This window comes from Mesocricetus auratus, unplaced genomic scaffold (assembly GCF_017639785.1).
Source record: "Mesocricetus auratus isolate SY011 unplaced genomic scaffold, BCM_Maur_2.0 Super-Scaffold_100676, whole genome shotgun sequence".
NCBI classification, from domain to species: domain Eukaryota; kingdom Metazoa; phylum Chordata; class Mammalia; order Rodentia; family Cricetidae; genus Mesocricetus; species Mesocricetus auratus.
The window spans coordinates 53653025-53667432 of NW_024429266.1; the positions used below are offsets into that span (position 1 = coordinate 53653025).

General features: G+C 51.3%; 1 protein-coding gene across 5 annotated transcripts in view; it reads left to right on the forward strand.

Moving 5' to 3' along the window:
• Positions 1–8437, forward strand: part of Igfn1 (immunoglobulin like and fibronectin type III domain containing 1) — a 30778-nt gene extending 22341 nt beyond the window's left edge. For 3 of the 5 annotated variants that reach the window (XM_040737267.1, XM_040737270.1, XM_040737269.1), the window contains 7 exons: positions 408–536; positions 2722–3024; positions 3803–3891; positions 5247–5442; positions 6081–6377; positions 7203–7529; positions 8011–8437. In XM_040737267.1, coding sequence (XP_040593201.1) covers positions 408–536; positions 2722–3024; positions 3803–3891; positions 5247–5442; positions 6081–6377; positions 7203–7529; positions 8011–8024 — 1355 coding nt within the window. In that variant the 3' untranslated portion in view covers positions 8025–8437. Of the gene's footprint in view, positions 1–407; positions 537–2721; positions 3025–3802; positions 3892–5246; positions 5443–6080; positions 6378–7202; positions 7530–8010 lie in introns of those variants that run through there. The other 2 variants (XM_040737268.1, XR_005873651.1) reach the window with 2 other exon arrangements.
• The last annotated feature ends 5971 nt before the right edge of the window (positions 8438–14408 follow it).

Consider the following 14408-nt stretch of genomic DNA (forward strand, 5'->3'; position numbering starts at 1 on the left):
AAAAACCTGGAAATGACTAAGGGTGGAGCAGGTGTGAAGGAAGCTTCCAGAACTCTGTGTGTACCAAGACAGGGCTGGGAATAAATCGTCAGGAGCCCTGTAATGGCCATGCCACATAGGAGTTAAAAAAATCACATCTCTAATGTCACCATTTAGTATTTATGTATTATAATTCTGAGGAAGCATGAATCAGAGACAACAAAGTGACCTCAAGACCATCCAGCAAGGTCATGATGGAGACAGGACGGGGTGAAAACACTCTGAGCACAGCTCTTTTCACTTTGGAAGCAACCCTGTCCCACCCGGCTGGTGTGATGCAGGAGGGTTGTGTTAGAGCCCATGCATCTGAATTTGGACCATTTCCTGGTCCCACCATGGGAGACTAATGTGAGATGTGGTCTTCACAGAAAGGAGATGCACTGTGATGGGTCTGCGACAGGGCTGCCAGTATGAGTTCCGGGTTATGGCTGTGTCCTCTTCAGGCCCTGGAGAGCCAGGGCCTCCATCGGATGCTGTCTTTGCTCGGGATCCCATGAGTAAGTAAGACACCAATCCAGGATGTGGGGTTCGGGTGTGCAAGGGGTATAGCTCTGAAAACTGTGGGACAGAAGTTCACAGGTCAGAGGCAGTCAAGAGGGAGAGGGTCAGGGGGGCTGGGAGTCAGGGTTGAAAGGCCAACAGAATTAAATGCATCTTAAAAGGTCTAAACTGAAATCAAACAGGTCCAGAGGCCAGGCATGAGAACTTCCTAAGATGATGTTATCCACTGTATGGCCTTCTGGGGAGGTTAGTTCACATGCCAGTCCAATGGTGTCACCTACCCACTAGTGGGTAGTCTCATCCCTGGGGAACAGGTGGCAGGAAAACTTCAGTTTTCTACCCGATTCATGTGGTTCATCACTATCGAGGTGGCCAGCATTACTCCAGGAGCTAGGTGCCCCCATCCCAGCCTCTGCCTTTGGACAGACAGCCTAGGCCAGTATTCACCTGTCTGTAGTCTCAGCAGCATCAGAGATGTCAAGAAACATTCTCTGGACAACAGAAACAGCAAAAAGTCTGACATTAAAGATAGGTATGACACCAACCTCTCACACGTCCATGCCCCACAAGAAAGACACTTGTCTAATTTGATTCTAACCCCCTCAGATTCAAGTAGAGAATACCCCTCTTATTAAAAGCTGCACCCCACCGGGCATTGGTGGCGCACCCCTTTAATCCCAGCACTCGGGAGGCAGAGGCAGGCGGATCTCTGTGAGTTCGAGGCCAGCCTGGTCTACAAGAGTGAGTTCCAGGACAGCCTCCAAAGCCACAGAGAAACCCTGTCTCAAAAAAACAAAAACAAAAAAAAAAAACAAAAACAAAAAACAAAAAAAAGGAAAAAAAAAGCTGCACCCCACGGCACAAAGTTTAGAGATGTCCCTCTGTGCACCTTACATAAACCTGCTGGTGACAAGTCATCAAGGCAGCAGCACACTGGAGGCACCTGTGGAATCAGCTGGGTAACTGACTGACTGTACAGCTCCAATAACAATAGAGCATTCTATAAGTTTACAAGGGATAGGGAGATGAGTTGACCCATGCGTCTTTTTGTCGCAAATAGACCAAATCTATCCTCTCTCACTACTGACAACTGGCTCTCTCGTTGGGGATGGGAAGTGGAGGAAACAGAACGCTCAGCGTCTGCAGCAGCTGTAGCAGTTGACTGTGCCTTCTAGACTTACTGTGAGCAAAGCGTGTAAGCTGGAAATGACACTTGGAAACCTACTTGCAGAATCTCAGGTCACAGGTAGCGATGCACGCCTGCAAGCCTAGCACTAAGGAGCTGCACCAGAGACGTGAATTTTAGATAGACAGACAGACAGACAGACTGATGCATGCAAACATGTATACATACATGTGTAGATATATAGGAAGGAAGGAGGGAGGGAGGGAGGGAAGGAAGGAAGGAAGGAAGGAAGGAAGGAAGGAAGGAAGGAAGGAAGGAAGGAAGGAAAGAAAAGAATGAGTGTCTTAGACTTCACCTCAGAATTAGATCTGTGTTTCTAATGAAGTCATCCAATGATTTGAGTATACATTCAAGACTGAGAGGCACTCCCCTAGACCAGTAGTTTTAAATATCACATGTTTAGAAATATCAGTGACTCCCTACCAGTCCTGGTGCCTTCGCTGCACCCAGATTAAATAAAGACTTTGGTATCTCACAGAATGTGTAATGTGCAACTAGCCTTGACAGCCAGAACTCCACCCTGCAGTGTTATATTCAAATCACACACATCTGCCTTCAACTTGTTCCAGGGTCCCCATGGTAGGCAGAGCTGCTGTTGTTCCCATCTAACAAATTAAGAACAAGAAATCCGTGCTGATGTTGTTCCCAGCCAAGAGTCACAATTCAGCATACAGTCAATCCGTGCTGGTGTTGTTCCCAGCCAAGAGTCACAATTCAGCATACAGTCACAGAACTGCAGTCCCCAGACACAACGGAACACAAAAGATTATCAACTAAAATGCCAGCTTTCAAGGGTTACAGGAGGATGGTTAGGGGTTGGCAAGTTGACGGGTGAGTAGAGGAGGTAACTAGGGACTCACATATAGCTGGGGTACAATGCCAATTCTTGATAGGCTCTGAAGAAACCCCTAAGTGAAAGAATTCCCAAGTCTCTGGCAGGAAGAATCCTCAGGGGGAACCTGACACATTCCTAAAATTCCCATGGTGCTTGCCAGGACCTCCAGGGCCTGTTCGGGATCTCCGGGTCACAGACACATCTAACAGCAGCATCACCCTGAGCTGGAATTGGCCGGACACCCAGGTTGATGATGAAGCCCAGGGGTTTATTGTGGAGTTGTGTGGCTCAGACAGCCTTCAGTGGAGCCCATGTCACATGGGCACTGTGCAGGGCACCACCTTCACAGCCAAGGGGCTGCGGCCCCAAGAAGGCTACTCGGTGCGGGTGACAGCAGTTAATGAGGGGGGCCGTGGCCAGGCCACCTCCCTGGACTCAGGGGTTCATGCCATGCCTGCTGCTGGTGAGTGTCACTCACCTCCTTCCCCATCCTGAGTGCTATAGACTCTTCCTGAGAGGCTGTGGCATCCAGCACAGAGCTAAGTAGGCCCCTTTGAGGAATGCTTTCTCATTATAGCTCCTGTCCTACATGGTTTCTATTCTTGACTCCCAACTTACAGAGATGGAAACAAAGGTCTGAGATGCTTTGCCCAAGACATCCCCATTGTTAGGATATAGAATTAGGATTTAAAACAAGTGACTCCAAGGCATGGGCACTGCTTAGCTTGAGAAAGCACATGCCCAAGATCTCTGTTATTGTGGGGTGAATTGTGTTTCCCTTTGGGCCTTAATTGCTAGAAGCAAATCCTCTGTCTCTTTGAGCTGTGCCAACTTCCTCTAGTTGTCACAGTGGCAATAAGGAGACAATTAAAATGGAAAACACAGAACCCCCGAGTCCAGAATGCTAAACTCTTGTCCTGGCTCTGCCCCTTACTTGATGTGACCAGGAAGGTCACTCTCTGGCTCGGGCTAATGGTACGCTCACCTTCAAATAAAAGCGTAGTTGTCCCCGGGATCCTTGCTCCAGACTGTCCTTCACCTTCCCTGATAGCAGCCTTGTCTCTACGTCTGAGCCTCCCAAAAGACTGTCCCCGTCAGCTCCTGGCATTTCTCCCCAGTGCGCCCTCCCAAGCTTTCTCCATCAGGCCGTTACACTGGGTTAGCCTTCTGTCTGCATGCGGGGTAACCTGAGCTAGAAGCCAACTGTGAAGAGAGGTGACAAGCCGCTTTGTGTATTCTAGTCTGTCCCAAGTTCGTCATGGACTCCAGCGCAAAGGATACGGTGATGGTCAGAGTCGGAGACAGCATTCGAGTCCCTGTGTCCTTTGAAGTGAGTATACCTGGAGGGTGTGCGGCAGGGCACGGGGCCCCAGGGCAACCAGGAAACTAGACAATCTTCCTCGTCCTTCAGCCCTCGTCACAGACTTGGGCCTGTCTCAGAAATCAGGTCCAGTGCGACGTGGTCGGAAGGAAGGTGGTACTTGAAGCCACAGCTGGCATTTGACTTCTTGGACTCCATTCTACTTTCCTGTTCCGGGCACACACCCCTCTAGTGGTAGCTTCTAATACTGCACCTCCAAATTAGAGCACCCCCTCCCCTCGCCATCATTCATCTTAGTCTGGGGACTGTGGGAATGGGTGGATAACCATAGGGTGGATAACCATTTTTGCCTTTAGGATATACTTTTGTGCAAGTGATCCTAAGCCAATATCAACACCACCTGACTCTGTATAGTAACCTACGTAGCAGTTAAAAATGCGAACTGCCCGATGTCATCATCAGTCACTAGTTTGACTCTGGACAATCTCTGACCCTCTCTGTATTTAAATTTCCTCATCTCTCAGATGATGTTGAGTGTTCCATTTCTTCCCTGAGCTGATCAAAAGGCTGAGAAAGTGATAGTTGTAACCTGGGAGGGAATACCCCTTCCAGATTAGTCTCTTTTCACTTCCATCTCATGTGAATCAGAACCAGCTGTACTATCCCGGGAACATCTAACAGTAGCAGCGCCCTCAGAATGAAATCTAGATGTCTGCGTGCTGTGGGGTTGAAGGCCAGGACAGTGTCACTGTGTCTCCCAGCTAAGCCTCCCTTCCTATCCCATCATCCTACCATACCTTCCGGCCAAGTCCACACTTCACTACCTCCTGGCAGCCTATTCCTAACGAGATTCTTGTTCACCTCCAAGCGCCCAGGCACACACACCCCCCCCCCCCGCCCACCCGCCTAGAATGGGATTGTTGTCCTTTATGTTAGGCCCAGTTTATATGCTTTCCCTTTATCCGATTTCCTCCACGAAGAATGATGATCAAAGGACAGGGGTCAAGAGAGGCTGATGGCCTTAAGGGAAGAAAGAAAATAGCATGCTCTATCTCCCCATCTCCGTCTCCGTTTCCGTCTCCATCTCTGTCTGTCTCTGTCTCTGTCTCTGTCTCTCTCTCTCTCCTGTGTGTGTGTGTGTGTGAGAGAGAGAGAGAGAGAGACAGAGACAGAGACAGAGACAGAGGGGGGGATTTTTGATATGAAAACAGAAGAGGACACTATCAGGAAGATACAGTGGCATGTATGTAATAAAATGTCACAATGAAACCATCATTTGACATGCTACTTAAACAATTTATTTGAATAGACACTTGAAAAAAGAAACCTCCTCTTGTCAATGTGTCTCTGCCCTTGTTTCTCAGGCTGCCCCCTTGCCTGAGGTGACCTGGCTGAAGGATGGCTTGCCCTTGCCCCAAAGAATTGTGACCACAGTGAAGGAAGGCCTGGCCCAGCTTCTGATTCCTGCAGCTAGCCTCTCGGACCGCGGCCGATACACCGTGATGCTGAGGAGCCCACAGGGGAAGGAGGCTGCCTACAGCTTCCGCGTCAGTGTGGCAGGTGAGGCCGGACCAACTGTGGACTTTGGCCAAGGCTGCACCTGTCCTGGGCACAGGTCATTGTCCCGGGTTTGCAAGGTGACCACGCTTGACCTGATGCACATGAAGGCACGGCAAGCAGGGCAGGAGAGTCCCAGGAGGCCCCCGCTGCTCTGACCCACGAACTTGGAGACACCACAGCCTCTCTTCTTCCCTGTTCTTCTTTTGGAGTCCAAGAGCGAATGTGGTTCCCACCACTGCCTCACTGAAAGGACTCCATTGGAAGAGCTGCCCATGACCCTCGTGCAAGATAAGGTTTTCCCTTCCCTGGAGTGACTCTCATTCCCCTGCCCAGAATATCCTCTCATTTTATCTTTAAAAAGATAAGTGAGCTAATAAGATTTTTTTGGAAATCATCTGTGGTGGTAGGTACCTATAATCCCAGACTTGGGAAACTGAGGCAGAATCCAGAGTTAAGCCGAGTCTGAGTTGTATACGCAGACTTAGCTCCCTCTGGCCCGTCTCCTGCCTGGCAACACTGCGTTCTGCAGGACACTCCCCCACCTCACCCCCACAAGACTTGGCAGCCCAGAGAGGACTGTAGTAGCAGAATTTCTATGGCTGCTCTGTTGCATGGCTTCTCTGTTCTCTCTCTGGCAGCATGTCCACAAGCACCGGGACCCATCTTCCTGCAGGAGAATGTCCCTGGGACAGTGACAGCCCAATGGGAACCCTCCCCGGATGAGGCTCAGGGCATCCCTTTGTACTACACAGTGCTGATGCGCTCCTCGTCACATGGATCCTGGCGTGAGGTGGCTGACCGTGTCCACACCAACCGCTTCACCCTGGGGGTCCTCCCTGGCCATGAGTACCACTTCCGGGTGCTAGCCAAGAATGAGCTGGGGACCAGTGAACCTTCAGACACCAGCCAACCCTGGTGTATCCCCAGGCAGAGAGGTAAGGGTCCCCCAAAGAGGGAGGAGCTTAGCTGTCTGCCTCTACGCTTAGGGTACTGGAACGGGGGCTCTTCAGTCTAGCCAGATATGTAGGGGTCCTCCTGCCTCCTGCTCAGTGCCCACCTGTACAGATGCCCACAGCAGTGGACTCAGGATGGACCCCACTTCAACGGGCAGAAAGAGTCAGGAATGTCTAGAGGCCTTTGGGTGAATTATCAAAAATTACAATGAGCAATGAGTTAAAAACAGAAGTTAATATTTCTCTAAAAACCAAAGTAGGTGTAAGTCTTTAAAGAGGCAACTAGAAAAATAAGATTACAAAACTAGCTGTATCATTTCACCTCTCTAAAATACAAAAATGTGTGGAAAGTCTTACACCAAATGTCAGTCCCAGTCATGTATAGGTAGTAAGCCTATAGGCTTTTATTCTTGTTTCTTTCTCTCTGTGTTCTGATTTGCACACAGTAAAAATAATTTTTTTCTCGAGACAGGGTTCTCAGTGTAGCTTTGGAGGCTGTCCTGGAACTCACTCTGTAGACCAGGCTGGCCTTGAACTCACAGAGATCCGCCTGCCTCTGCCTCCCGAGTGCTGGGATTAAAGGCATGCGCCACCACTGCCCTGAAACATTAAAGTTTTCAGTAATTTAAAAAATCAAGACATAGTTGTGGGAAAAGGATAAAAATAGCATCAGGTTGTTCAGAAGAGGTGTGGGGAAGCCTCAGCTAAAGGGCCTTCAGCAGGACTGTGGACTCTCGGGGACCCAGTCAGGCCTTCCACTTTTTAACCATCCTTCCGTCCTTCCTTCCGCCCCGGAATTCACCACAGAGAGGTTCACAGTGAAGGCTCCAGCACACCGGGAACCCGACCTGAGCCGGAAGCCCCGCTTCCTGGTGGGTCTGCGGGCTCACCTTCTGCCCCAGGGCTGCGAGTGTCGCATGACCTGTGCTGTGCAGGGCTCACCCCGGCCCCATGTCACCTGGCTCAAGAACGACAGAAGCTTGGACAAAATCCCTGGGCTGTACAGCACGGACATGCTGGGTGTGTGTTCCCTCGTCATCCCCAGCGTGACCCTTCAGGACAGTGGCGAGTACAAGGCTGTGGCCAAGAATCCACTGGGTCAGGCTGTCAGCACAGCCACCCTCATTGTTACAGGTAATGGTGGCTGCCCTGGCAGGGGACCACGTGGGCATGGGAACAGAAAGGCAAGCCAGAGGACCAGCCTCTGGCCTCAGGGATGAGACCCCGATATCCCCCCTCCTCTCTGAGTATTCTATTATGTATTTAACTTAACCATCACGGAAGCTCCTGGGGTTTGACGTTGGCTACTTAAGGGGCCCATACTATCCACCTAAGTGTCCCCATGTGGCCTGGCACATGCCTCAGGATGGGACATAAGATGCTTGCTCTGCATGTCCTGTTATATCTGTGTCAGATAGGGGTGTTTAAGAGACCACGCTGAGTCTTTAATTGATGGGCTCCTTTTAGCAAAGCAAATAATATGTGTCCACAAGAAAAATGCCACTGTGGTGGCGCTGGGTCAGCCCACACCCAGTATTGCAGAGTCTTCACAACGGGCAGGTGTGGGAGGGGACACTGCCCTTCAGGATCATCTGAGATATGCCATGTCTTGCAGAATACAGCTCCTAGCCCCACTTGGCCTGGAATCCCAGCCTTGCCCCACCCCACAGCCACGAGATGGATGGGAGCAAGCGTTACTCTCGATGCCCACACTGGCGTGGGGAGCCAGTCCAGAGTGACAGCAGATGTTCCTCTGTGAGACGGGAACAAGAGGGCTGCTGGTGAGACGTGACCAGAAGGGCCAAAGTCGATGGAGAAGTAGCAGGGCGGTGGATGTGGTCTTGAGCTGAATCAGGGTGCCCCTGGCACTGTGGCTGTCTACCCCTGGATGGAGTTCCAGAGAGAGTGGCCCAGGGTGGAAGCTGAGCCACTGTGACCTCTGGAGTGGAAAGTCATGGGGGGCAGGGGACCTGGGTGAGGGCATCAAGGCTGTGGGTATGGGGTGTTCTCTGTACTTCATTAAAGCTGCAGACTAAGAAGGGTGAATTTTTTGCAGAATAACTTGGGGCTGGTGGGTTGGAGGAAGGATTCCAAAGCAAAGGCCTCCCGGTGGAGGATGGGTGGACTCTGGCTCCAGGGGAGAGTGGATCAGAATAGCGTTCACCTGCAGCAGGACAGAAAGCCAAGTTAGGTGAGAAGGTCTGTGGAGCAGACGCTCCTTTTTCCCGGCCCGTGCTCCCCACAAGCCACTGTCCTGCAGCAGGACAGAAGCCTCCCTAAATGTTGTGTGTATGGAGACTATAAGCCGGTTGTCCCTCCCTGGAGCCAGGAACAGGCTGACTGGGGCGAATCTATTGCAGTCTACCCTGGGGGCTCCTGTCAACAGAAGCCAGAGATCAAGGGGCGGGGGATGAATGTCAAAAGCATCTTCCTATGGACTGACAATGTGTGGTTGAGTTGAGGGTTCCACCAAGAGCGTCCCCCACAGGCAGGGACACCGATGCCTTTGTACAGAAAGGCTGTCGTACATTCCTGCCCTCACCAAGGGAGCTGCCTTGTCCTTGAATTTCCCCTGCGGCCTCTGCCTTGTGATTGCAGCAGGAGGAGACGGAAGGAAATTCTGGGGATTTGAATTCGGGTCCCATGCATGTGCAGCAAGCACTTTATCTACCACGTCATCCCCACAGCACCTGAAAAAATTATTAAAACACATACCACTCCATACTACATAGAGAGCCAACCTAGAAATAACCACCTTCAAATGGAGACACCTTGGCTCCATATTGTCATAACAGCAGAGGTAATGGCACTGTACCTCTCAAGCGTCTCCCCAGTTCTGTGGTGTCCCTGCTCAGGAATCAAGTGTTGTATGGATTTCCCTGAGGGGTCTGTTTCTGCCTCTCAAAGTTATCCACAGGTCGGTGGTGTCTGCTGTTTCTATTCATCCCGGATAGAGAGGGCAACCACTAGCCAAAGAAACAGTTCTGCCCAGCTCTTGCTTAGTGACAGAAATTAACTAAGGTTGCTTACAGGAGCCCGGGCATGCTGTGGGTACCACAGTAATGACGAGACTCACCCCCACATCACTAACTCCTGGGGACGGAGAGTCATGCAACTCTGTGCCCCATGAGCCTTGCGAGCCCTTCCGTCCTTCCATGAATGTTAGTGTTCAACCTTGTGAGGGTCTCATCAAAGTAACCACAGCTGTTCTGATTTTAATATGGCCATGGCTATGCCATGTCCAAAGGACGCAGTTCCATAACACAGACATCTAAAAGAATTAAACAGGAGTTCTGGATAAGAAGATGTAAATAAAAATAGTCTGTACTTCCGTAATCATCAGAAATCAATCAGAAAGTATCATTTTAAAAACATTACTGCTTTGGGTGGCAATGAATACATGAAACACTTCGGACTAAATAGAACAAAGATGAACAAACTCCACATGGAGAAATAATAAAACTTTACTGGGAAAATAAGGCATAAGTGATTTGATATACTATATCCATGGACAAGAAGCTAATATAATAAAGGCAGCGGGGTCACTTAGGAAGGCAAATAATCACTTTGGGGTGAATATTTCATCCACAGCTGAGTGTGAGAGTGGTATTAACAATGCTAATCTTGTTACAAAACAGGAGTGCAGGATGTTTGTGCTCAAAGTTAACCACACAGCCCTTTGTGGCTGTCATTCCAGCCTGTTTGTCCTACAGTTGATTGCGTAGTATCTGCTCCCTGCCCTGAGCACTACCACCTCTTCCCTGCTGTAACCCCTCTCTGGGCAGACTCCTAGTGTCTCAGCTAAGACAGGGGCACCGTGGGTTGTATTAGGTAAACCAGGCATGCACCTTTCATCTTTCAAGTTCTCAGGTAGCCCCTGCTCAGGATGGAGGTGAGCACAGCTGGAGGCATGAAGGTGAGCACAGCTGGAGGACAGTGCACGGCAGACAGAAGTCAGTGGAGTCTCAGATGGGCAGAGGGGGATGGGCTACTGCTACACAGCCCTGGGTTAGAACAGCCTCTCATTTGGCTTCATGCTCTCCTGTTACCATCTTCCACCGTATCACAGCATTTCTTTACAACCGAGAGGCTCTGTGGTTTCATTGTGCACTGACTGGCACCAGCAGTCATTCTAAGCGATGCACAGACTATTACCACGGGTGCTTACACTAATGCTACCACTGAGGTCAGAGAACAGCTTTTGGGTACCATGTGGGTCCCAGCGGTCAAACTCAAGTCGTTGGGTTTGTCACAATCATCCTACCCACTGCATCATCTCGACAGCCCCTCGACATTGGCTTTGTCCATGGTCCTGAGCTCATTCTTCCCTGGCTTTAGGAAAGGCCCAGGGCTGGCCTGGTGTGGTGGCATACATTCAGAATTACAGGAGGACTGCTAATCTGAGATTAGCCTAAGCTGGACAGCAAGACCCGGCATCTAAATACAAGGGCTGGGGTACAGATCAGCGGTGGAATGCTTGCTGGGATTGGTTCAGGACCGTTCACGTCCCAGAACTGCAAAAGCAAACAAAACCCACACTGTTGGATGGCTGTTCGTTGGTTTCTGAGCACCTGTAGAGAGGCTGTGTGTGCTGAAGAGCTCATAGGTACCGAGTCCTCTGTGGTTTTGACCACTGCCTCTGACTATGCTCTCCCACATGTCTACAATAAACTTTCTTTTCCACCCTACCTAGGAGAGGTCATGTTCATGCATTTTCCTTTTTATTATTTTATTTTATTTATTTTTTGATCCAGTTAGGAGGTAGGTTAGGGTCTCCTATCTCTCATAGAAACCCTTTCTGCAACACCAGGACCACAGACAATGCCTGGGCCAAGACCTGAGGTATGAGAGACTTTGTCAAGTCCCCACCGCTATCTGTGGCTGTTATTGGTGTGGAGACGTACACACGGTTCTGTCCTGCTTGTCTCTGCTTCCAATACCGAGGATGTTCCGGCACTGGCCTTTCTCCGTCCTGGCTTTGCTCCCTCCAATGTTTTATGAATGCCTTCCTACGCTTGTGCCCTCCTGCCCAGAGGTGGCTTGGCCTCACCTGGTGCCCTGTAACAGGTACCTTCCCCAGGATGTCTGTGACATGTGCATCTGGTGCAGGAATCGCACAGAGTCTAGCGCAGCTGTTCTGGCTTCGGTGTTTGTTGTCTTGTTTTGTTTTGTGCATGCCCCAGGCAGCACCAGGCCCTGCAAGGTGCACTCACAGCTGGGCTTCTCCTTGTGGGACTCCCTGAGAAATGTCTTCACCTAGGGGAACAGTTCCAAAGTCTACTCTAGGGACTGGTGCTATGAAGCCATGTGACGCTGGATGCAAAGCAGGTCCTGTCCAAAGTTTGGAGGGCAGCCTTGATGCAAGACGTGAGAGCGCCCTCTGGTGACCATGAAGGAACTGCAGCCTCACATGAGTGAAAAAGGCTCTGAGGGCAGCTTCCAGCAGTGAAGGGTTTAAGGGAAATGCCAGGGGTCCTTCCTGGAAGAGGGAGCTGGAACAAGAAGACTGATTCCCTGAGCACCGACCTATAATCTGATGACCCACTTTAAACATCACCCCTTAAGACTCTAGGGATCCATTCAGTTCACTGTGGGTACAGAGGATGGGGTTGCAGCTAGACTACTGCTGGGCTGCAGCTGGGGTCCCTAACCCTGCCAACTCCACATCTAGGCATGAGTTCAGGGCACTCATGGAAACAACAAAGTATAACTCCCTCAAAGAGCAAGTAAAGTCCAGGGAGGGAAAGGGCCTTTCCTAGAGTCACAGTGAATTAGTAGCAAATCCATCTAGTTCTGGATTTGCAATTAAGTGTTCCACAAGCACCTCTAGCTCAGGGCTCCCTGGATGCCTTGGTTAATCAAGCCTCCCCCATTAATGGTCTCTTACCTTGGACAAGTTAGTTAACATTGTTGAGTCCGGTTTCTCATCTGCAAAATTAAAGTCCTTGTCAAAACAATGCCGCCTTTCCGTCAAGGTACTATTGTTATTTCTAAATCCCGTGTGCCACTGCCCCATACCCGCCTGACTCCCCAAGGTGGGGGGAGGCCATTGTGGTCCTGCTCTCTCCCCATGGAGGAGCTTTGGGAGCTGGAGCTGGTGTAAGGTTCCCAGACCAGGGTACCAGTATCACGAGGTCCATGCAGCAGGGCAGAGCGCAGCAGGGCAGAGCTGGGAGAGACCACCACCTTGGGCTTCCTACGACACTATTGTACACCACAGTTTGTTCCAGATATACCACCAGGGGGTGCTATAGGCCTTGCAGCTGGGCTAGGGAGGTCTTGGATGCCTACAGTGGGGAAATATGCCGGACAGCTTGACAACAGAGGGGCAAATGATGGGAGAGGAAGGAAGGCTGGAGCTTTGGGTGCCTGAGGATTGCTGTTCGTTCTCTGAAGTCGCCTCTCCCTCTGGGGACACCTCAAGCTGTCCCTGGGAGCCCAGTTTCTGACCCGGAAAGAGACATCTCCTTCCTGTCTGCCTTCTGCAGTTCTCTACGTGAGCAGCCCTCATCTGGGTCTTCTGGAAGTTGGAGCTCAGCTCCGAATGTCCACCAGATGGGACTGAATGCCAGCCAGAGGACAAGCTCTTTGACAGACAGACTGGTGCCACTGCTTCTGGCTGCGCCACCCCCGTCCCCGCTCTGCTTAGCCCTCCAAAGTCTTCCCTGAAATTCCTCGCTCTGCTTCCTCCCCTCGGGGATCCTAGGCAGATTTCAGGCTTCCTTCTGTACCTCTGCTGGACACTGAAGACGTGGAGAGCAGAACAGAGGGGTCTGTCCTACATATCACCTCCCTGTCTCTTCTGTCTCTCTGGGGACCCAGTAAGGGCGGAGTTCCTTCAGAACATCGGTTCGGATGACCTGGACAAGACTGCAGAGTCCAATCTAGGGGCAAGGTGACAACAGACATGACTGATGGCAATGAAAAGGAAACCAGGCCTCACCAGGGGCTCCGGCTAAGAGCTGGCTCGGAGCTCCCAGGGAAGGCATTCTCCCTGGAAGATGGCGTCGGGTTGGTCCTTCCCTCCTTGCCCATCTCAGCCTGGAGAATCTGGTGGAGCTGGCTAAGAGCACAGAGAGATGTCTCAGGGTGCGGCCTCAGCTGCTGGCAGCTCTGTCGTATTCCAAGGACGCGATGTCCTGGGTGAGGTGCCGCGATGTGGGGCACAGGCTGGTGAGGGAGGGGCCCAAGGGAGGAGGCCGGGAGCCTCTCTGCCTTAGTTGTCCTTGTGGAGCAGCTGAGCTGCAGGCCCACAGCTGATGGGCTACGCTGACGTCAGCTTCGGGTGTTCTTCTCAGCCCCTTCAACAGGGCCTACCATCTCCTGGCTTCCCTTACACGTCTTAGCAGTGTTCTAGACTCCGCTAGTCCTGGCCAAGTCCAGCCATCCAGTATGCTTCCCCCGGCAGCTCTCAACGGGTCACTCCTGCCTGTGTGGACCTTCCTCCAACTCAGAAAAGCCAGTCCCATCCCGCTGTTTCCTTGCCTCCTGCTCCCAGTGGCAGGAACAAACAGCCAGGGCCTGTCTGCCAGTTTCCAGCAATCGTGGGCACGGACATAGTTCATGCTGCAGGGTGTGAGACCCATCGCCAAGCTGCATTACAGCATAGAGAATCTACTCATGTTCTGGCTGAGACCCCCCTGCGCAGAGCAATCGGGTGCCCCTCACACCAGTGTCCTGTGCCATCCCTGGTGCCAGCATTAGTTGGTGCAGCCGGGTCACAGTCCCCGAACTGGAGTAAAGTGTGTTGACTTGGGAAAGGTGGGCATAGAGATGTGGGACAGAGTAGGCTGCCACAGAGGCGAGGGTGGCATGTGTGCACACAAGGACCCTCCTGGAGGTCCAGTCTAGTCTCCACTTCTTATGGTGCTGTTCCGGGTGACAGCAAAGGAAAAGCCCCGTTTTGCTGAGCTGACAGTTTTCAGTTCTCTGCTGGGAACTGTGTGTTTGCCTTCTAGTGATAAAGGATCTGGTCCCCATTGTTCACCTTGGCAGCACTGCAGGCCCTTCCCA